A 24,936-nucleotide genomic window follows, 5' to 3' on the forward strand; every position below is an offset into this window, starting at 1 on the left:
CTGAGCCAAGCTGCCTTATTTGCTGCATATTAGTGTCTTGGATTGGCTGAGGGATATTTAGATATCCTGAGCTCCTGCTCTAATTAAGGCAGAATGTCATGTATAATATGCTGAACAATGGAAAATCATGATATGCAGGTAATGTCAGTACCAGGAATCAGTAAGAAGCTGTACTTCTGAGCAAACTAAGATGGTGATGATGTTAAAGAGGCTATTTGTAAGTTTTCTCTGCAGCTGAATGTGCTTTGTTGCTAGGAACAGGTGGTGGTGATGTGTTGCTTGACAAGAGCTTCGGCCTCTTGTAATACAAGAGGTTATAATATATACGCCCTCTAGAAGCACTCCGTCTTCAGGGCAAACTGGAGGCTACAGTGAGTCACTAGTAAAAGTAATGAGACAGGCTGATACGGGCCGGCCTTCGGGCCTTCGTTAGAAGAAAAGAAGTCACTGGACACAGCTGTTGGTGAGTAAAGGAATGAAGTTTGATTCTGAACTTTCAATGTTTCTTCTACACTGGTAAGGAAACAGCTGTTAATGCTAACACTGGCTATATAGCAATAGCAAAACTTGCAGGTAGCTCCTTTAAATGTTATACCTGCTAAACATTAGCGTGCTGAAACATCTTTGGATCCACAAATCAACACAATGGTGCTAACTGTGGACTTGAGCCTCACTTAGAGATTTACAACCACAGCAATAACAAACATGTATTGTTATGAAAGTCTGTTTCTTTCTGTCTTTTGCCCTGTTCTTCTCACTGTGACCAAAACAATTAACAAGTTCCAGACCTGCATAACATCCAAAAACAAAGAAGGTTTTTGGTGTGAAATATTCATTAGAGCACAGTATGTGACTTCTCTTTTTAAGTGGAAGAAGTGGAACATGGTCAAAATTAACAAACTGCTTAAATCAGATCAAACAGGCCTATCAACCTATTTTTAAAAAGAAGCACTTGAAGTTGATTTTTTTCACACCCTCCTAAAACTTTTATCTGACAGCGCAGCAGAACAAATCTCTGATTCCTTTCTCATCGTTTCCAAAGTTTGCTCTGAAAGTGGTGCTTCTGTACGATAAATGATCAAAATCACGTTGTGATATAAGAGGAAAAATCAAAGCAGTCAAGATACTGCACATGGTCTTTTTAAAACTTTGTCACTGAATGAGACCATTAACATACAATACCACTATGAATTTGTGAAAATACTGTTGCTTGCAGTGTAAATATGTGATTATCCAGATCTAAGCAAGTTAATTATTGATTTTAAAGTCAGGCTTTTCTGCTCCATACATCATCAACACTGTTTTTGAAACAAGAAACACAAGAGCCAGGTGTTTCTCTATTTTTGTCCCTAACTCTGCATCCTGTCTTGGTGTGCTAACACATGTGAGAGAGGGCACACGCCACAAACAACAAGGCTGCTGTGTGTTCCTCATGAATATCTCATTATAGGTTGCATGTTGGTTTCACTGCGCGTGGTTAGGTCTCGAGCTGTGAAGGTGGGAAGACCTCTGATTAGCCTCCTCGTAAGCCTGCTGGGTGGCACGTCAGAGCGAGCACACGTGCACCCATCACAGATTTCAAACAGGATAAGTGAAACAAATAATGACAATCAAGCAATCATGCAGAAGACCAGAGACTTTAAGAGGAAGCCAGGCAGTGACAGTATTCAGCGTTCCTGAGTAATTGGACAGAGAACGAGAGAGAGGAGGGGGTCCTGTAGAAGCTAGGTGTTGGGCATGCAGAGTCAGTGGGACTGGTATTTCAAACAGTGATAAGGATGTTTGCACTTCAGTGTATGCTCACCAATGCAGGAGCTCCCATCGAGCAGGTAGGAGCCATTGTCATGGAAACCACTTCTGCATTCACAGTGGTACCAGCCGGGCAGGTTGACACAGCGGGAGTGGTTGTGGCACTCAATCAGACCCTCTGCACACTCATCGATATCTGAGGGGACACACACACACACACACACAGTAGCATCAGCATCAGTTTGAATTAATTTTTCTGGTAACAAACATGAATCTGAAACTCCCCTCAGTTGTGCCATTAAATTTTTATTTTTTTTTTTTTTTGCCTGTTCTTTGATCAGTTCTAGCTGCAACATTAGAGGCTGACCCAATCAGAGCAAACTGCTGCCACCGCAGCAGAGCTGGGTCAGTTGCTGCCCACATTATACAGCCGACATCTCTGCAGCCTGTCCACCACAGCAGACAGTGTTTTAGAAATCACACCACTTGGCAGCAGAGTCATTTCCTCCTTTGCCATTTTGACTCAGCTGGCTTTGTCTGCAGCATGTGGCGTGCACACACATGCCCGGACCAGAGGTGTTAGGGCTTCACTCTCTCAAATCTCTCTCATTAATAATGTATGTTGTGAGCCCTGCATCTCTCTCATCTGCAGCTCTGGTGCTTCAGTCTGTAAGACCTGACCTGCGCACACACCATGATGTGTAAAGTGTGACCTTCACTCACACCTTCCATCACCTAAATGCAAACTGTAGCAAACAGGGAAAGGTGGCAATGGACTACTCAAGTGTCAGGTCTGCGGAAATCTCATATAGTCGCTGAAGGAGGAAAATCCCACATCTCAAATGGACAAGATAAAGTGCATTAGATTGTAGTTTGACCAGGAGGCATTTTTTTACATTATGTAACAGACTTTAAGAGGGTTTTTATGGGTGAGTGAGGGTTGTAGAGTCTTTTCATACATACAGCTTATAAAGTAAATGTGTAGTCTCAAAAATTTCAGTTTTGTTTTTGTGAAATCCACCACTGACAAAGCTCCTCCTACTACAGACCTGTTATTTCTAAACCCAGCTGTGGTTCAAATTCATACACCTATGATGAAAACCTATGATGAGGTGACATCTTGCTCACAAATGGAGTTGAAATTTAGGCCCTTAAATGTCAGTGCTTCAAAAGCTGCTAATGTCTTACTAAATCTGATTTACTGCAGCTGTATAATTACAATAGTCATATAAGGTAAATAATAATACCAACATTCATCTTTGGTTACTTTTATGCCTTCTACTTGGATGCATTGTGATTAGCTTGTTTGCTAACAAGATACAACATAAAAACAGGACTAGCTCATATAAATCAAAGTCTTTCCCTCTGAGAAAAGTTGTTTATCTTTCACACGTGTTATCTGAAGATCTGGAGATAAAGGAGTGATGTGTTGAGGTCACTCCACATTAACTTAAAAAATAATTAGGGTCCTGATGAAGTGTGAACATGCAGACAAAATCTGAGTATACTGTTATTTTGTAATGAAAAATGTTTGTGTTGTGTTCATGATCATTAATCTATTGATGAGTTTAGTAAATATTCTATTTTCTAAATGTATTCTTGATTAATGTGTCATTAATCTGTATTATATTCCTAATTTTCCCTGTGATCTACAGTATATTTCTGTTGTGAGGTGAGATACAAACAAACGCAGACACCACCCTGATGACAGAGATATGGTTGTAAGTATTTGTGGGTATAAAAGTATTGGGACCAATCCCAGTGCCCCCCCTGAGGTCTGAGCCCCGAACCCCCACAGGCTTAGTCGACATCACCTGGTAAGTGATCGAGTGTGAGAGGCTGTAAGGCTCAAAATGGAGGAACAGGACAGCATTACATATAATGTTACCTTGACAACGCCAAAACACGTTATGTATAATTGTGGGTTTGGGTTTTGATTTAGTGTTTTTTTTTTCTTTTTTTTTTAAATTTCCTACCTTTGTAAGCAAAAAATAATGTTGGGTAAGAGCTGAAATCATCATCATGTCATCATAGCCCAAATAACTACACATGGTTCTGGCTCTGAATCACCGCTGAGCTCTCTGTTTAAAGCCAGAGCAAATTACACATGTTGACATTCTTTAATGCTTCCGGGCGTCCTCTTGAAACCATGGTAACCCCATGTTTAACATCACAATGCTATGATCTGTGGGCAATTCCCTCAGGCAAAGTCTGCAGAAATGTGGCCTTACGAAGAGTCTGAGAGAAAGCCCCCATGCACTGGATGGTTTTGCAGTGGGACAGCTCTAAGGCCTTGTTTATTTAGCAAGAATGCACCTCAAAATCTGTGTCTCCAAGAGGGTGGACACTGGGACTGGGCTCCGGAGAATATGTGGTCTCTTAGACTTTTGGAACCTGCTGAATATTTATGTCTCATATTCCCTTGTTGAAAAGGTACTACAGCCTAAGAGAAGAGTTGTGAGATGTGTTTAATTTTGACCTAGATTAAAGCAAACCACACAACAGACTACATCTTTGTATATAGAGCAGACACTGTGAGAGCAGCTCCATTTCACACCCAGCTTCCCCACCCATAGAAAAATAACCAAACTGGCCTTCTGATCCTCCGTTATGAACATATTTGTGTTGCTGCAGTCCTGTTGTGACACCTCTGACCCGGTCTTTAGAGCACACACACAAACACACACATACAGTATTTATCTGTGCACAGATAAAAGGGAGACTCGGGGTGAGCCGTTTAGCAGTGTGTGTTGTGGTTGTGCCATTTGGCTGGTGCACTGTAGGTAATAAGACGTGACAGCTGCCTGGAGGACTGCCCTCTGTCAGCCTCCGAGGTCAGAGATCCAGTCAGTGCTGCACCAGAAGATTCCCTTTCTGACATCCCCCTGAAAAATAGCAAGATTAGAGGTGACTGGTGGCTGAGAGCAGCTAACCCTTCAACAAAAGAGCAGTGCTGCGCAGGGTGCATGAGAGGGCACAAGTCTGGGCGCTGGGGCTGGTTGTCGTGTGTGCTAAAGGTGCTGCAATGCAGTAATGGTTTAATCCAGTAGCGATTAGATTCCTTCAGCAGGGATTCAGTGCATCATTAAGTTTCAAATATGGTTCAATTTTGTTTAACAGGATTAATTTTTACACTTCCAATTTGTTAAAGTGTAAAAAGTAATATAACTAAGTAAGGAAAGAGACCGTCAGGAATAAAACTTCTTACATTGTCCTCTCAACCCTCAGGTTGAGACAAGGCAATCATTGTATGTTTTTCTGTGCAGTTGCCCGCGCCAGTGACAAAGACACGATCCCTCATCTGGCCCCCTCCCACGAACACTGCCAGTTCCGTTCATCACAAGAAACAATCCCTTGATCTTTACAGTGGTGGGAAAGAGTTTTGCTCCCGTGCTACGAAAGAGCGGAGGAGCTCACGAGTGTGCCAGTGAGAAAGATGGACACTGTGGAATATCTGTCTAGTTTTGTACTTTATTGTATCGCAGCTGTTTGTCTTTGTCAACATAGTTTTATGAAAAACATGAACACAATGATATAACATTAAAGCAAAGGTACTTCTTGGCCCTTGGAGAAATCTGGGTTTCCCCAGGTCCTTAAAAAAAGTGAAATCAAAAGTAGGCCTTCAAATGTCTTAAAAAGGATTTTTTTTACTACTGGAGGTCTTGAAAATTAAATGTATTAAGAAGCTAATGTTTGTTTGTTTTTTTATTAAGTTTTGCTTTCAAATGTGTTTAAGGGGAAAATTTGCATTGATCACACTGTGACAAAACGAAACCAACATGGAACCAATAACCACTGATAAAAACAAACTATACAAACGACACAACACAAACCGATACACACCCAGCAAGTGCGGCGTGATGTGGTGTGGTGTGTGTGGTCTCCTCTCAAAAAAAGCAACTTCTGGAAGTCATAAGCTTAAAATGCTTCTGTTAATGTGGCTTTCATCTAATATTGGTAAATGCAAGTTCAACAAGCTCTAGCTTGAGACCAGCACATTTAGTGCTGTCTGAGGCCTGTTGCAAATAATGAATTTGAAGTCATTAGACTCGCACTGGAAGTCAGTAGAACATAAAGCTGCCATAAAAAGATACCAGCAGATTCCTGCCATCACCCAGTAATGTTCTCTATTCCCTGTGTGACCCAACAATGTTAACTCCTGCAACTCACACTCACTCTCACACACACACACACACACACACACACACACACACACACACACACACGTTGGTCTTTCTGTCATTGACATGTTGCTTTCCTAGCTGCTACTCTCAGCTCCTACCTTGACCCTAATTCTAACCTGAACCATCAAACAAAGTCTGAAGCCTCAAACAGCCCTTTGAAGTTGTGAGTAGCTGCCAAGATGTCCTCACAGTGATACTGCCCAACCAAAATTTGTCCACAAAGACACAGTGATGTGAATAAATTCATTTACTTCGCAAGTAATTCTGGGACTCCCATTCTCCCTCATATCCTTTGTACTCGTTTTTTTTTTTTTTTTTTTTTTTTTTTTTTTAACACAGTATGGATGTGAAATTTTTCTTAAATTATCTTAAAAAGGTCTTAAGAAGTCTTTCATTTAACTGGTTGAAAGCTGCAGAAACCATGGAAACAGGAAAGAGAACAAACAAGATCTGACAGGAAGACAAAACAAGTGCATGGATGGATCTTGGATCTTGGATGTGGTGATATAGAAATTTAGTTTGTGGCTGTTTGCTTCAAATTCATATGAAAACGGTAAAATGTAGTGAAAGGGTTCAGAGTGGGAGGCAGAGAATATAAGTGTAAATTAAAACAACAGCTAAACAATCATGTTACTTTTGTTGTAATATTCATTTAGCAGATCATGATTGCAAACAGTGAGAGAGCTGAGTGTCTGTTTAACCCTGCAACAGAATATAGCAGCCATCAGTCACTGTGGCTGCACAGGAGGCTAACAGCTGCCAGCCGCTCTAATATACAGCACAGGCAGACCACAGATCATTTAATATAGTACACAGTCTGACTAATAAACCTACAGCACAGTGCATGTCTGCTGCAAATCTTGCTACCGCTGTCACAAATTAGTTGTTGGTCACAGTTGCAAATAATGTACAGCGTTTAGTGCATATAAGGGCCACCGCACTAAGATTTAATCAAAATGATTTAATCATCCATTCATCCGTTCAGTATTAATTCGCCGACATCCATGCTTTACACTTAAATGTATGTTTTATGCTTCTGTACCTTCAGGGTCACACAAACCACTTCCCTGCTTTGCATAAACAAATAACAATGTTCATGTTCCTTGTAGAGAAAATTTGTAAAGAAAAGCAATAATGCCCAGTTTGAGCCTCGACCGTACACAAACAACAGGCGACAGCGCTGCCTGCATTCCTAATAACAATAATCCTGCCCTGCTCTCCAGCATCTGTCCATAATTTAGAAGATGTTTTTCACTGCTATGACAAAACACCACCACTTTAATTATGAAGTACATGAGGCGCTGCAGTTTTCCTCTCATCTTCCCATTTTCTTGTATTGATGTGCGACCACTCATTACTCTGCCTCTCCCTGTTTCTTCTATCTCTGTATTTTACTGCTTTCATTATGTAAAACAGGGACAGTGACATCGCTGAATCTGGAACATTGACTATGAAATTAAACCAAATACTTTCAGCTTCAAGGTTGTGTGAGGGTGTTTAAATCCATATTGGGTGAACAGCTAATTTTAGGACCAGGCTGTCATTCAGTTTTATAGTAGTACTTTTTGTTTTCTTGCATTAGAGATTTGAGAGAGTGAAGCCCTAACACCTCTGGTCCGGGCATGTGTGTGCACGCCACATGCTGCAGACAAAGCCAGCTGAGTCAAAATGGCAAAGGAGGAAATGACTCTGCTGCCAAGTGGTGTGATTTCTAAAACACTGTCTGCTGTGGTGGACAGGCTGCAGAGATGTCGGCTGTATAATGTGGGCAGCAACTTTTCTTGCATTAGAACTTATTTGTCATTCATTCATTTGTTTACTAGCCATTCTGCTATACTTTTAGGGTCACAGGTGGGCTGGAGCTAATCCAACTGGAAACTGACTGAGGGCGGGGTACACGCTGGCCAGCTCACCACCCTATCACAGGGCTGACATACAGAGACAAACAACCACTCATGCTCACATTAACACCTGTTGGCAATTTTTTAGAGTTGCCAATGAACCTGCATGTCTTTGGACTGGGGGAGGAAGCCGGAGTACCCGGAGAACACGCAGACACTACAAGGAAAGGCTCCAGCCGTGCAGCAGGTTCCTTCAGAACCTTCGTGCTCACTGTGTTCTGCCGGCTTAGGGAAGGAAATCACATCAGACATCAACAGTGATTTACCGCCATCATCCTCTCTCACTGCTGATGCCTGATGTGATTTCCTTTTCGCAGGTGAGCAGTCATATGAAATGAGTTTTAATATTTGCCCTCATTCATATCAGAATCAAAAGTATTTTATTGAATTGAAAAATTAATACTATGTTACATTAACGCTGGTGAATATAGTGTCTTGAAGTGAGGGGTGTGGGGGCTACAATATTGAATCCTTTGTTCCACCCTTAAAACCCACAAAATCTCTGCTCCACACCTGTCTAGGACTGTCGATCTGAACAACAAGCTTAATATATAGTCAGAGTAACCAAGAAGTTTTCAGAGTCAAACTGTGAAATGCTCTTGAGTGGCAAAGCCTGTCTCCTGACCCCTGTACAGCTGATCATGTGTTTCATTTGCTGAAAAAAAATAGAACTGTACATTGTGGACAAACAGGTTGTTCTGGGAATTTGGGTCACACAGTGGCTGGTTGAGTGGTGCAAAGATCCAGTGGTAGTCACTGTTTTATTCATGGCAAAGTGAAAAGCAAAGCTCTGCTGGTGCTGCCTCTCATTTGGCAGGACAAAGTTAAAAAACTTGGCCGGTGCAGCACAGTTAATATGAAAGCGTCCTCCACTCTACGGTTCACACTCTTCCCTTAAAGGTCGGCACTGGGTTGGCATTTGGTAAACTGCATGCATTTGCATCTTAAAGTTCCCTAAAAGCTGAGCCGTACACAAAAGCGCCACACAAAAGGACTTAATGACTGAATTCACTGATCACACGGATTCCATTCACAACTGAAATGAGTTTTATGTGAAACTTCATTCATTAATGCAGGTGTGAGAAAGATTTGAAGCCAGGATGTCTCTGAAATGAGCAGGAAGTGAAAATGACTGCAGCACAGATTACTTCAGATTGTCACAGACTGTAAAGGATCTGTAAGGCTTAAAGGTAACATTTCAAAACAGATTCACTGCAATACAGATTGAACACAATTAAAAACTTCTAATTGCATGGCATCGCCTCGATGACCTCTGTGAAATTTACATCTAGATTAGAAATAAAAGACAGTCTAGTTTAAACGTAGACACCTCTCTGCCTGTATTCCACCTCTTTTGTCGTCATCTTTCTATTATTCAAAGCACTTTGCTGCTCAAAGAGCTTTAATCAGCACACTCTCACACACACACACACACACACACACACACACACACACACACACACACACACACACACACACACACACACACACACACACAAACTCATCACCTTCCTTATTTAGCTACTTTATGAGGCGCAGAGCTTCTGTAAATGAAGGTGTTGGAAAGAGAGAAACACAAAGGGAACAATAACAATGCACCTGTAGACTGTGCACTGTTATTTGCCTCCTGTGCGCTGTGTGCACAACATTAAGTGCTGTCAGACATCATTCTACCTTTCAACTCAATTACTAAGGTGTTAGTGCCAGATTTCTCACTTCGAGGAAACAAGGGAAGGTAAATTAGCTTTAGCCAAGGCTATGCCATTTGCTAGCCTCGACTGGCTGGAGTTAGATAGCACTCAACCAAATAAAAAAACATGTAAACAGTATTGTAATGTATACACTGTTAACTTTTAAAAAAATTGTATTAATGTCTACCTTTCCTGTATTATTTGAAAATTGTTAACAATAGACTGTAAACTGATGGACAGGCACAGAGGTGGGGCGTGTTGAGACTTCAGTGCATGCAAGTTTGTGGCAAGTATACACTCATCCATCTGTTACTCAAAGTGGAAAGCCCTCAATTCTGTGATATGTACTTCTCATGGGATCAATAAAGTCTCAACATGTTCTATATCTTCACACGCTGACAAAAGATGATCCAAACTGGAAAGGAGTCATCCACTTGGGAGCATTAATGTGCTCTAAACATTTTAAGAGAGAGCATCAATTAAGCATGTCCTTGTCTGAAGCAAGAAAGTCCAGTTCAAATTTAATGGCAAAGTGATAAGTTGTTGCAATAAGTGTTGTCTGGGACAGCCAGCAATGACACAACCTACCATCTGTCTGATCTGGGGCCTGTGATAATTCACAGCTGAAATTGTAAACACAGAAATACCTAATTCCACCAGGACCCTGGATCTCCTTTTATTGGAGAGCACTTGTTGTTTAAAATGCCATCCATCACTTTTTTATTAAGATGTGATAAAAGCTCATTTCATTCACACACAGTCAATAATTCCTCTTGCTCAATGGGGTTATAAAGATATTTGTTAACTGGTGTGCATCTGCAAATGTGTGTGTTTGTGTGTGAACAGCCATTCATTCTCCTTGTCTGTGGCAGTGAAGTGGACAGTTGACCTTCCTGTGGTATGGGGTACAATATGCTTGGAATACACACACACACACACACACACACACACACACACACACACACACACGCACACACACACACACACACGCACACACACACACACACGCACACACACACACACACACACACACACACACACACACACACACACACACACACACACATACACATATATATACACTCCATCAATCCTTGTTACAGCCACAGGAAGGAAAGCAGCCAGACAGCATTTCATATTTTCCTCTGTTTCCATCTATTACAATGCAAACAGGAGCACTTAGTACTTTCTGCAGGGCTTCACTTCTGCCCCGTCTGTGAATTTTCCCAGCGGGGATACATGAAGACTTTGTGACAGCCCAAACTGTGAAGAGCTGTGAGTTTTAGCTCAGCGAAAAAATGGGAATTAATCCAGACATAGTTAAAATAATCCCCGAGCTCTCTGGAGGATCCTCTGGACTACTGGGGTTTACATAATTACACTTATCTCGGCCCCACTAACCTAGTGAAACAACATCACAGTAAATGCCACGTGGGGCATTTCCAGTAATGTGTCCTCAGACAGAAACAGCCAGGTTTGGTTTGTGTTTGTTGCTACCTGACAATCTGTGACCAGTAAATGTGCATAAAATTAACAGCCTGCTGGATTAAAGGAGCGGTTACAGTGACCACAGACCATAGCCAGGCACTAATGACGGGATGCAACGCTGCTCTATTTGACTACTGATATCAACGCTCATTTGCATTTACCTCTTGTAATTACATGTGACAAAATGTCTACTTGCTACAGTAATTTGTTAATGACACAATACAGTAGGGTTTTTTTTAATGAACAGTTTGTAGGGTTTTTTTTGGATGTCTAGGTTACATAAAAATGCTGGTGTTGTTTCAGCTGTGTCTAAAAGACTATTTCTATCTAAAGCAAAGCCATTCACAACAGTTAAATGTTACTTGAATGTCTAAAAGAAGTGGACTTTTAACCGCGTTTTAATGCTGCCATCTTTTGATCTACAAAAGGTGATGTGGGACCAACATGGAGCTGTTATCCAGAGAGTGAAAATACAGTTCAAATGAACGTGTTTAGATTAGAGAATAGATAGGTCTTTATTTCAGTCTAAATGTATAGCTTTGTAAAAACACCCTAAAAACCTCATCACCGTGTCCACATTCTCAGATTCATCCACCTCAGCGTGGATATAATCTCACTTCACAGCACACCTCTTCAAATTTGGCAATTCTGTTCAACTCCAACATTCAATGTAAGCATATTTATTTTATGCAATTATATTTATTCTAATTTATCATGTATTTTACACCTTGCACTTGCTTTTTTTATCTTTTACAGTTTGTTGTAAAGTTTCCTTGAGTTCCTTGAAAGGTGCCTATAAAAATAAAATATAATAATAATAATAATAATAATAATAGTGTATTATTATTATTATTATTTATTTTCATAAAACTACCTAAAAAGCTAAAAAAAAAAAAAGTAGCCCAACTGTCATGGGGTCAAAATGCAGTCCCTGTCCAGTGCTGCAATGCTGTCTGAAGTTTAGCTGATGCTGCTTTGAGGCTTCAGCAGTCTGAGTGGGTATCATCCAAAGTCACAGTTATTCCAGTTGCTATACTGCAGCTTGGCAGGAAAATAAATGTCCAAGAAGCAAAAGGCAGAAATGTCATAAGCAGACTGTTATGTAGAAAGTAACTCAATAGATTAGTCCGACAGAGACCGCTGAAGCCTCATATTAGCTTTGGATTAACTGTAGAAAGCATTTTTGTGGAGTACAGACTTTGTTTCCCGCGTCTTCCTCTGTGATCACACTGGGAGGAGGGCTCCTCAGAGCAAGAGAGAGCATCCAATAACATTTTCAACATGCATAAATAAACACTGTTTTCAGATAAATGTGAATGAAACAATCTGAACATATACTTTAACGTTGCTTCCAGGTTGATCGAACTTCACACTCAGATGTTTTTGTTTGTCAGGTTTATACTTTGGACAATGGTTTTTAAAAAATGGGTCACCTCTAGCCCAACCTCATGCTCTGCAGCACAGTGCCTACATTATCTTACATTGGCTGTTTTGGCAGAGAAATGGTATATACTTCACAATGTGTGAAGTGGGAGTTGGTCGTTCGGGGAGCTGTTCAGTTTTTGATCCATGATCCAGGAGTGAAGCCTTTCAAAAAATAAATCACAAGGATCCAACATTGGATCTGTGAACCCACTGGAGGAAGACGGGCAGCCCTGAAGAATGGATTAATGTGGGAGAAGATGAAAAGATCAACTGTGTTCCCATGTGCTTTATATTTAGATGCTGTTAACCTCCCACTGAGCTGCAGTGTACGCCACAGAGGAGAGAAGTCAGCGGAGCAGCGAGGCGTTTTATTACACAGGAGGGAAGGGCAGCAGGGAGGCAGACGGACAGACGTACAGACAGACAGAGAGAGTTTGACAGATATTCTCAGGTAGAGAGTGAAACACAGGGAACATGAGTTAACACAAGAACCCTCTGTACAGCTTGTACAAGTTGCCTACAGCAAATCTTCAAGGGAAACTCCACCATCCTGACAGCAGGACATGGAAGTCTTTTACTTCACTAACACTGCTCTAAGACAGTTTAGATGTCACATGATGATTCAAATTAAAGTACGGCAACTCTAAAGGGTAGAAGTTATTTAAAATATGTACTCTGTCTATTCTATAGTGTCATGGTATTGTTAGAGGTTTATATAAACATTAAAAATAAACACTGGTACTAACACTGATAGTACCCCAATAAATAATAAGTTTCAAAGTAAAATGTCTGAGAATTTAATGCTGCTAATGAATAACAATTTGATTTAAGCCCTTAACCTGAATACACTTTGATGGTCGAACTGACACTTTGCTTTCAGCACTTTTCACTTCAAAAGCCACTTCAACCTCTTTCAGTGATATAACATAATAAGACATTTGTGTACAATTTTTCAGCTGAATCGTACGGTGGCCCTGAGAGCTCAACACACTGCAATTTCATAAAACACGTGCAAACGGACAAAACACAAACAAATTCACCTGACAACACATGTGCTGCAAATACTGTGAAGTGTTTCCAGGGGACACTAAAAATCATGAACTTGGCTGGAACACTTTGTTCTTCAAAGCTTTGTGACTTTTGTAGTTAAAATCATTGGATGTATATTAATACATGAATTATAATACATCCATGCAGGTGTGTCCCTGCCAGGCTCATCACTTTTTGTGTCCCCTGGAAACACTTCCGTTGTGTTGTGAATAATTGCAGTGCATGTGTTCTCAAATTAATGAAGATGTTTTCTGAATTTGTTTGTTTTTTGTCTGATTGCATGTGTTCTCTGAAGCTGCAGTGCATTGAGCTCTCAGGGCCACCATAGACTCGAGCACATGTACATTTTCTTCAAAGATGGACCCATTTGTAATTTGATGTAAATATATGATCTCTACTAAAGCTCAGGTATTTGTTCAGGTTTATTTTTATCATCCCTCATCCCCCTTCTAACAAATTTTGAAATCTATGTTGAAGACAAATGTGGAGTCTTCAGTGGCTCAGGTGTAAGCTTACAGCAATTAGAAATAAAACCCTGTTCTTCTGCAGTTTCTGCAAATGAGACGTACAGTGGGGGTGAGATATACAGGGAAAGTGGTCTCAGACTTTTGGACCCCACTGTGGATGTAGAGAAACACAGTGTGACAGAGCCAGAGACTGAAACAGATTTTGACATAGAGAGATGGAGGGATTTCTGCTCCTCACTTTGCTTTATTTTCTTCTTTGCATAATCTTTTCCTCCCCTCGCCCCCTCTAAAGTGGTTCAAAGAGGAGCGCCAGAATCATTTTGCAGATGCGATGTAGTCATTTTTCAGACCACTCTTTCATTTTGTTAGTCATCAAAATTCAATTTACAAGCACTAATGTAAAGTCTGTGCCAAGCTGCCACATCGCCATTTGGATATAAAATTTAATTTTCAAAGAACAGCACTGAGGATTTAGTTTGCCATGTTAATTAATTGATAGATATTTGATGCTGTTTTTTTGAAGAGGTTAATTAGCCCTTGGTTTCTTGCCAGCTTTCATAAAATGTGTTGCATACTGATTGCCACTGATTACCTCTCAGAGGTTCAAATGTGTAGACCTGAGAGTATGTGTCTGAATTAATTTATCATTATTTTCTCCACAACAGAGTTTAAAGTGTTGTGAAAGAAAAGACAAAGTGCAGTGAAAAGATTTCACCACGGAGTGATGTTAACATTTTTTTTTATTTCCTAAAATTTTCTAAAATTTGAGGGATGAAAATGCACAGATAGGCACAGTCTCAGCTTGAAAACCTCTGTCTTAATATCTTCGTCTGGACCCGTCATTGACATAATATTCTTCCTAACCCCTTACCCAACCCTTAACCAGCCCTAACCTCAACCCAGTTCTATCTCCAACCATAAAACCAAGTCTTGACCCTCAAACAGAACATTCAAACTTGTGGGGTGCAGAATTTTGGTCCCTTAAGAGTGTCGGGCCCTACAAGTACAGTGGGCTCCCGGTTTTCGGACAACAAGAATACAGTAAAATAAGGCCACACACTCAGACACTCACACAGCTCTGAACTCAGAGATCAGAGGGAGCACAGGTTGTCTCCACCTCACTCACTGGAAGGAGCTTCAGCAGAAATCAGAATTTTAACCCAGATCAGCTGGATCTATAAAAATTAAAACTTCACTTCATCATCACTGGTAGAGGAAACGCCAGCAGTAGTGAGTGTGACACTTTCCATTTATTTTACTAATCTAATACATATGTATGTTTCTTCTTACTTAAGATGTGCTACATAGCGTTGTAAGAGCTGTCTCTCATTTCCCTCTGGGATTATGAAAGTGATATCTTATCTGAAAGCCCACTGTTTACTTTGTCACAATGTGTAATCTTGTGGGGGAAATTATATTTATATATAAATATCTAGTGCAATCAATGAAAAATTAATTGCACACACCACACACACACAAAAAGAAAGAAAGGTGTTTGTGTAGTTTTTACACTTGGTATCATCTGCTCCCTCCTGACTGGTTTTTCCACAGAGTGACTTGTGATGAAGAAAGGAAATGTGTCCCTGGGGGGTTACAGCAAACAGACGTGCACCATCTTCCTCTGCTTTTCAGAGGGTGTATTAGGACGAACAGCAGAATACCTGGGGTCTAAGCTTTTGTCACCAATAATGTGCACATGTATGTGTAATCTGGTATCTAAAGAGAAACCATGGCAACGTGCTGTGAACAGCTGACCTGCGAATGGGACGCCCCGTGAGAGCCGGTTGATGACTTTGGTAAAATGAGACCGCAGAGACAGAAGCTTTAATAACAAGAGGAGAGGAGAGAAGTGAGGGATGAAAAGAGGTGATGAAGGAGCAGAAAAATATGAGAAGGAGGAGGAGTGGACGAAAAGGTGGAGGGAAAGGAGGAGGAGGAGAAAGGGAGAGTGGGATAGGAAAGGAAAAGGAAGGAAAGTAAAGAAGAATGGATGAAGGAACAGGGAGAGAAGAATAAGAGACAGGATAAAAGGAAGGGGGGGTAGTAGAGGGAGGGAAGAGGGAGGCATAGGGGGGAGGAAAAGGGATGAGAAGAGGAGAGAAGGAAAGGAGATGAGAGGAAGACAGAAAGAAGAGAAGGAAAAATAGAGTAGAGGAAAGATGGGAGGAAACAGGAAGGGGAGAAAAGGGAGGAGGCGAGCAGAGAAGAATTAACAGTCCTCCTGAGATCCTCAATCTCTGCAGTGTCCAATTCAAACACACGGCTTTAGAGATGGAGAGTGAATGTGTGTGTGTGTGTGTGTGTATGTGTGTGTGTGTGTGTGTGTGTGTGTGTGTGTGTGTGTGTGTGTGTGTGAGTGTGTACAGTAGACCGAGTGAGTGGGAGCGAGGGAGGACAGAGGGAGGGAGAAACAAAGTGCAGCTGCTGAGCCCTCGGACTGACCCTGATGACCAGTCCTCTGCTGTCACTTCTGAGATTCGATAAAAACAATATGGTGCTCCAGCTGAAAAAGATGGGACGCGTGAGAGGCAAGGCGGGGTCGTCAGGTCTTACCTGTCTCGCAGCGGCGTCCTGTAAACCCTGAGGGACAGACGCATGTGTTGGGAGATACGCAGGTCCCTCCGCTCCTACATCCCTCTTCACAGAAGGCTGGAAAGACAAAGAGAAAAGCGTTAGTTCAGTTTGTCTTCATGTTCTATCACAGCAGCAGCAGCACAAAGAGGCTTTGAATTCCTGCAGTTAAAGGTTTGGTGAAGGCATTACAAGGTGCACAGTGATTCCCCTGACTATTCTGAAAGCAGCGTAACAGTTCTGGGAGGAAACACTGACACTTTTTTGTCATGCACATGGGCGTATAAATGGTATTTTTATGTTTGGAAGTGTGTGTGTGTGTGCACGCACTCAGGATATGAAGCAACCTGACAAAATATTATCACAGATCTGAAATGGCAACACTGTGCATCTGAACGAGGCACTTCTGCTACAGTTTTATTACCTGACATCCACTCAGAACAATAAGCTGTCCTCTTTAAACTTCATTTGGGTTTACTGAGGGGTCTGATGTTAAATCTGAGTGGTATTCATGCAGAGGACAGGAGTTAAGTGACGAAGATTTTTTTAAAAAAAGGGTTCAAATATATTTTTTGTAGTTGCATTGATAAATATGTCAACAATGGATCAAATGTAATGTGAAAGGTGTCACACTGAGAGTCCTTGCTTTGGGTTTGTCACTGTTTGTCTCTTTTCATTGTTTTGGTTTTATGGCCAAAAATCCAAGTGAATGAATGATTGAATGAATGTTGCTTTTGTATTTGCCAGATGTGTGGGTATACATCTGTTTGTCATCAACACTTAGATACTTATTGCAGATTTAAAGAATCAGTCACATTAAAGGTGGTGACATGAAGACATCCACCTGTAAAGACGCAGGTCAGAAAGCAGCAGTGTAAATACTTCTACCTGTGATGTGTACACACTGCTGTCACAGAGCCAAAACACAAAAACTGTGATACAGTGACTTTAGATTTTTTACTCATATGTAAGTGAAACCATGTTAAATCAGCTGAAAAGTGAGACTGGTTGAAAAGCACAATGATGTCATTTTATTGAGGATATTCATGCTTGGCTCCAAGATAAGTGGACTGGTTTTATATAGCACATTTATCCTGAGAACAGTGCAAACACTTTACTAAGCTTCTAACTCACCTACGCACACATTCAAACACTGATTTTGGCCCAGCTGCCGTGCAAAGTGCTGCTAACCTGTATCAGGAACAGAACTCAGTGTGAGTGTCAAGGCCGACCCGAGCTACTGCTGTGCTGTACTAGAAGGAAATGTGATAAAATCCTTGCATGTATAGATTTGCTGCCTTTCACTTTCTCTTGTAGTTTGTGTTTTATAAGTGCCTGGTGTCACTGGTAAGAGGATCATGGCGCCACTCGTACAAAAATACAGTATCTTCCAAAAATGGTTCATTATCATTTTCTAACCTGCCAGCACTTTACTCAAAATCTGGTTGAGTTGAGGTATTTAAAACTTCTTAGTTTAAATCTGGGGAAGGTCATCTTCATGTCTGTATCACATCATTCCTGCAGATTTACCAGCTGCACATTCATGCTGCCAACAACTTCCCAAAGGTGTTCTCCTGCAGGACTTCTCAATGTAGAGTCCGGGGACCCCTTGGGGGTCCTTGAGGGTGTTCCTGGAGGTCCCCAGCTTAAAGGGGAATAATTTATTTTCACTATAATTCCACTCATAAGTAACACAATGACATAATATATGACAGGACTAAAAGCCTAAAATCGATAAATGAAGGTCAAATTTGGCCTGCTGGCAATGGTAATTAAATCTAAGGTCAGAGTTTTGAACTGACAGAGCTACGTGCATCATTTCACATGTCTATTGTGCAGTTATTTGAAAATCATATCACTGTGTGTGCAAGCCTGTATGCACAACTGTCTCACTGCCTTTTAGCTTTGAGCAGGCTAGAAGTGCTGTGATTTGTTCCATTAGCACACAAGATGAATCAACATGGCTTAGGCAAACGGGCGAAGGAGAAGGCTGCAGGTTGAGGAGAGCTGGCAGAGAAACGCACTCCACAAAAACACAAAGGAAGACCGAGTGTGAGGAGAGTCAGAGAGAAAGAGGAGTTATCCAGTGCTTAAAGCGAGCAGGATTAAAGCAAAATGAGGGCAGACTTCAGCAAGTTCATTAAAGAGAAATTACTTTAGTATTTCTAAGCTTAATTAATGACATGATTTGAAAGATGAGCCTTAATGGGCTGAAAAATCTATTTATAGTCACATACATATGGTGTGCGAGTGTAATGTCTCTGTGTGTATAATGTATGTATAGCTGCTTGTCTCCCTTTTGCTTTATGAATCCAAAGAAACATAATTTATCCCAGTAAATCATCACACCGCTATTTTGAAAAAAAAAGAAAAACTAAATATACAAACGAATGCAAGAGTGTAATAAATAAAAGCAGAATCCCACGCCAGAAGCTATTAGAGCCATTAATTTGACTGGTTCCACTATTTAAGAAGTTCCATCAGGCCCTCATTAGGAGCCTGATTGCCTCTGTACTAATAAACCTCACACTTAAAAAATTACACTTATATTGACTCGATCTATCTCCAGCACTAATTATCATTTTACCACCATCAGCATCAGCCGCCTGCCTGTCGGACTAATGACTTCGCTTCGCTGGAGTTGGGTGTGTTGTATGTTTTTCAAGACTTGCATTTTTCAGTCAAAGCTGCTGGCAACCAAGGACAACACACAGTTTCCAGTTGGACAGCAGAAATCTAGACCATTGGTATACTGTCACTCTGCACTGAAACACAGATTTATCATGATTATACCAGTAACAATAATGTTGCTACCAATTGTGCAGCGCATTAATATACAGTCACATTGAATCCAGTCAAATTAAACAATAACAACATGTTTTCCATTTGAGCAATTTGCCTTAAGGAGCTTTTTTTTTTGCATCGCAGTGGGAAACTAAGCACTAATGGCCCACCCTGCAGGAAAATCATGTGTTGTTTTTGAAGTTCAAGTAAAATCATGGGAAATTTGAACACTTTCTCTTGCAGTTTGTGGCATTCTTACGCCACAAATGTGGACAAATATTGTCAGATTGTACCATACATGATTATGATTGTGTTTACATGCAAGAGTGGGAAGTGGTGACAAGACAAGTAGCACCTGAAATTGCTTTGTGAGATGTTTGGTGGATGTACGGTACATCACCCGCTCTCTGAGGATTTTCTGTTTTCAAAAATGCCTTTCACAGAGGAGTTTTCAGCTGCAGGTTTTGTAAAGTGTAAAGTGAGATTTCCATGTGTTTTTTGATAAAAAAAGGTCTAGGTTCTATTTTAAGACTGTAAAAGTATCAAAGCCTCAGTCCACAGAGAATCTGTTCAGAAACTGAGCCTTAAAACGAGCTGTCAGGACTTCTGTAAATTTGTGATGTCACAACAAAGCAGTCACTGCTCTCAACCATGCCCCAAGTCCAGCCCACCTGGACCCACCATCCAACCTTGCAGGATTTAGTTTCTCTGAGTGTTTTACCTGAAATCTGCTATAGTTGTATTTGATCACTCAGAAAACAGTCAGCGAATAAGAAGAGGATCAGAGCCTCTCTTCTGATTGGCTCACCAACCTGTTGTTACTACAGTCTGTTACTAGCCGAAGAGAAAAGATGTAAATCTTCACTGAGATGGTTTTTCTGTTCTTACAGTCACAAATATATCTTCTTATAGATATCAACTCTTCAAATAAAACACAGGAACATTTTCAAATATGGGAACTTTAAGTATTATAGTTATGGTTTCCCATTCCTGAATAACATTAAGAAGAGGATAAAATATAGTGTTGCTGTTGAACAACCGCAGGTGAGAACATCCCAAACCACTGAGGAGGAGTGGACAAAAAGACACATCGTATTGTGTTGCAATGGCTTCTCCTGGGGCTGTAAAAGTTAATCTTTAGTTTCCTCCTCTGACAGCAATACCTGATGTTTATCACTGATGCTACAGATCACTATCATGCTCCATTGTTGCAAGAAGTATCTCAAGTCTCCACAAACCACTGAATGTACAAAGCATCGACAACACCTCCACTCCTTCCTTCACCTTCCACTCCTCTCTGTGTGGCTTGTATCAACTCACAGTCACAACATCTTTTTCCATTTCTCCTTGACGGCTCCTCCCTCCACATTACATTACATTACCGGACCCATGCTACAGCGACAAATAGCCTGTGCTGCTTCTGTGAGGAGGAGCCTGCCCTCCTTCATTGTAGTCCCCATGACCTCCAGCTAAACTATCTCACTGCTTAACTGAGCCTGTTGCTGACTCGTGACTTCGCCAGACATGCTTATACCCACAGATTTGCTATTTGAGTTTCCCATTACGGGCCTAGATTGCTTTCCAGTGGGTGGTGAGAATGGAATCATTCCACTCTGTGCCGTGGCTAACAGCCACGTTCACGGTCGTTGGGCGTCCAAGGATCCATCTCAGAATTAATAGCAGGAATATCACAGAGAAAGACAATGGATATTCCACAAACTCGAGAAGGTATGAAGGGAGAAAAAATTAGCTTTGCAGTTCTATGGCAGAATAGAAATGTGCTAATAATTAGCATCCCATGGAGTTCAGCACAGTTCAGTAACATGCTGCATTAAGACATCGTTAGCCTCATGATAATGATCTCATCTCTAACTGAAAGTTCAAATGTCTGGAATCTAAAGCTGCATTTTTCTGTATTTTTAATCTTGGCCCTAACACTGAATCAGATGACTACACACTGTGAAAGGGGTCACTCCTAGCCCCAATTTGTGCCACTAGCATTGCAATGAAGTCACAGTGGTAAGCATCTGTTTCTGTGACAGGTAAATACCCAGTGAGAGCATTTGAACTACTGGGTGTTTCAAACACTGACAGGTTTTTACCTCCTCAGAAAAACAGATGCTTACCACTGCGAGTCAAAAGTAACTGATAGATAAGAGGCACAAACTGGGACTAGGTCACTCATAGTAACAAACAGACAATTACTATTCAAATCAGAGCCTTTGAATATTGCATTTATTGAACAGGTTAGTCTCACAAATAATGTTTTTAGATGGCTCACTTTTCCATCTCAGATTAGTAATATATTTCTGTTTCTGCAAATCTATCAATCATTTACAATCTCCTAACGCTTTGGGTATTATTTTCTTATGTCTTGCAGGCCTAATAAAACATAAAGAAACCAATAATATCACACAAATCTCCTACTTTTCATAGGTTATCAATATATGAAGTGCTGTATATCTTCAGTGTTCAATCAAGGTCCCTGGTTTCACTATGAATACATGAACACAGAATAAATAAACAACAGATTTTGGTGGTATTTCTCATTATTTCTCAGTCTGGTAAAGAGCTGCTGGAAACACAGTTGATGTGACGACCATAACAGAGGTCAGAGTCAGTTTGGACTGCACAGCTGTGTGTCTCACTGGTATTTAAGCATCGCTGACATCTGTCTTTCAGGCTGATTTGCAGGTCAGCCATTCCCACCAACCCAAATCCAGCAGCTGCAAGAAGCTCTGATAAGCACAATTTACACTACCTGCCTAAGTTAGAAACCAGCTGGTGAAGAGATGGTGTCATATTTCCATCATACCAGCAATATTACATAAAATTAACAACTTTAACAGTTTACAGTCTCTATGTCAGGGCAGAATCTGAATATGTTAGACATTTTTACCATTGTAGCAGCTGTATGTAGAGGCACCATTTTCTGTCAAAAATAAGTAAGAAATTAATTCATAATTGAAAAAAATTCAACATTGTAGTAGCTGACAGGACAGAGCAGGCTGGTCTGAACACACACGATGCAAGCCTCAGCAGTTCAGAGATGCAGCCGCCATGCACACACAACGCAGTGTGTTTCAAATGTGACTGTGATAATATATCAAGGTTGTATTTCTGTCCGCTGTTTTGCAGTTTTCCAGTTAATTAATGCAGCTTTTAAATATGATCTTGTCGTCCAACAGATGCTGATACCAGGAGGAGGGGGAGAGTGCGCAATAAAACACATCACAGAGAGTTCCCCAACACACCGTCAGTAGTTCAGACTGACAGAAGAACAGAGGGGTATCTGGATAATGGACTCTGAGCTCCTTCTTCTTCTTTATCTCTCTCTCCAGCAAACCTGGTCTCAGAGGGAGAAAGAGGCCTCCTCTTGCTTCCTCTCTCTGCAAAATATCTGCACAGGTAACCTGATAATGAATGCACCCCAGCAGGCTTAAAGGCAGAGGTAGAGGTCCATTGTCAGCTTGCACAGAAGAGCTGAGAGGACCAGAAACTTGGAAAAGAAAGAATTAAGGCCAACTCATTTACTCATACAAATCAGCCTTGCTTTGTAATGCATCACAGTAGAAGCAGTTCACCCTTGGCTGTACTCTCTGTTCAGCATTTAGTGAACATCACAGATAATGACCGCACTTACAAGACAATAAGGACTCAGGCCAGGCGGTCGGCATGGATTAAAGACGCATTAGGGAAGATTTTTACTGCCATAATGTATCAGCAGAGGGTTTAAGGGTGGCTGATCAATACTGCTGACACGACAATTAATTCCACCAGGTGCTTTCAGAGATTTCTTGCTCTGGAACGCAGCTCCACACATTTCAAACTGCTCGAGAATGAAGAGTGGGAGTGTTGCGAGCAAGCGAGTAGAATAGAAACTCCTATGGATTTCCAGGTAAAACTAAAAACCAAATAAATAGATAAATAAAAAGGAATAAGTATAGCAATGCACTCAGACCTCTTGATCATTCACCTACATGATGTTTCTCTTCTGTTAGAAGTCACTTTAGCTTAGCTCAGGAGAAAAACGGAAAAAGTTCAGTTAATCATTTTCACTTATGACATATTCAAAAACAATTGTGTGAGTAATTTTGCAGAATTCTTTTTGAACAAGTCCACCAACCTGAACAACCACTTTTATCATGGGTTCTTACTCTCAGGTACGACCTCAAATAGCACCTTAGGCGGCAAGCATACTGAAGCTCTGTCGTCATGGTTACAGTAATAAATACGCTGTTAAGATTGTGGAACAGTTATGGATTAAAAAAAAACAAAAACAGAATTACCACCTTGTGGCTGTATGTCTGTGGCAACCCCCTAAGGCGCAGGAAATATGGTCACAATCTCCCCTTCCTGTTTTACAAGCATTAAATAATAACCAGTGGTGTTTCTGGAGAACATTATGATGTCACAGTGAAATTAACCTTTGACCATTTGGATATAAAATGTCATCATTTTAATCCTATTAGATATTTGTGTTAAATTGTGTCAGAATTAGCATATGAATTTGTAAATTATGGTCAAAAAAATGTTTTGTGACATCGTCATGACCTTGACCTTCGACCATTCTTGAGTCAAATTGAATGTTATTACCAAATTTGAAGAAATTCTCTCAAAAGCATTACTGTTATACCATGTTCACAACAATAGGATGGACAACCTGAAAATTTCTGCCTGATGAACATTTGCTTCAAATGGGAAATTAACAGTCTGCCGTATAAAGGTCCTGTGTTTTGTGGACCCATCCTCCCTAATCCTCCTCTCAACACTGGAGCGGACGTTGTTGCTCATTACAGTAAGTCACCTGATGCCTCATTTGCTCCCGTCGTACAGCCGCAGGAGGTCACCTAACACAACAGAACAGGCGACCTATGAGGGCTTGAGTGTCTTCAGTTTGGCTGTTGTGATACCTGTCAGTCCTCACAGATGTAATCTATAAACTAAGCCTTCCAGTAAACTACAGTGACCATAATTCATTGCCTCTGTAGCTGTGGTGTGTGCAGAGAGAGAGTCTGAAATGTTGCCTCCATAACCAGATGGCAGCTGAAGACTGAGCTGATGCTGAGGAGCTATTAGTTGATGTTATACAGGGAGAATGAAAAAATATGAGCAAACTGACATCCAGCATTTTTTTTCTGTGCCACATTTTCTAGATATAAAACAGCTGTCAATATTCAAATGGCCCTCTGAGATTCTGGCTCTCACTTTAAAAGCATTCTGCATTTTGCATTTTTTTTCTCGAGCCATTAAGTTTCAGGCAGCAAAATACCACTATGTCGTCTCGTGTTCATTGTTATCCGTTACCGCACAGCCCTGCTTAATGCCACTTTAAAATCAGAAGATTGCTGTCTCGAGAGTTAGACTGATCTCTTAAAAGCGTATTCTATAATCCTAATCCAAAGTCACACTTTTATGAATATCCACAAGTAAGAAGCTGCCTTAAAAGACTCGCTAGTGCTCTATCTTAAGCTCCTGCTTGGCTTCACATTCATGATGATCCTTCGGGTTGTGTACTCACAATGACTAGACTTAAGAAGCCTGTCATGAACTTAGACCTGGTTCAAGTGATGGAGGTAACAGATTATGGCACTACTAACTGGGGGGACATGATTAAAAGGGGGCA

At 40.9% G+C, this 24,936-nt stretch overlaps 1 protein-coding gene across 6 annotated transcripts in view; it reads right to left on the reverse strand.

The window, feature by feature from the left end:
* The window catches only part of LOC139628098 (protein kinase C-binding protein NELL1-like), a 245,478-nt gene that overhangs the window by 20,256 nt on the left and 200,286 nt on the right, over positions 1 to 24,936 (reverse strand). For all 6 annotated transcript variants that reach the window (XR_011692683.1, XR_011692684.1, XM_071489463.1 and 3 more), the window contains 2 exons: positions 16,509 to 16,604; positions 1,805 to 1,945 (listed from right to left, as the gene is read on the reverse strand). Coding sequence is in view for 4 of the 6 variants with exons in the window: in XM_071489463.1 (XP_071345564.1) it covers positions 1,805 to 1,945; positions 16,509 to 16,604 (237 nt within the window). In the remaining 2 variants the exon portion in view is untranslated. The remainder of the gene's footprint in view (positions 1 to 1,804; positions 1,946 to 16,508; positions 16,605 to 24,936) is intronic.

This window comes from Trachinotus anak, unplaced genomic scaffold (genome assembly GCF_046630095.1).
Source record: "Trachinotus anak isolate AG129_WGS33_773 ecotype Australia unplaced genomic scaffold, CSIRO_AGI_Tana_v1 ptg000011l, whole genome shotgun sequence".
NCBI lineage: Eukaryota > Metazoa > Chordata > Actinopteri > Carangiformes > Carangidae > Trachinotus > Trachinotus anak.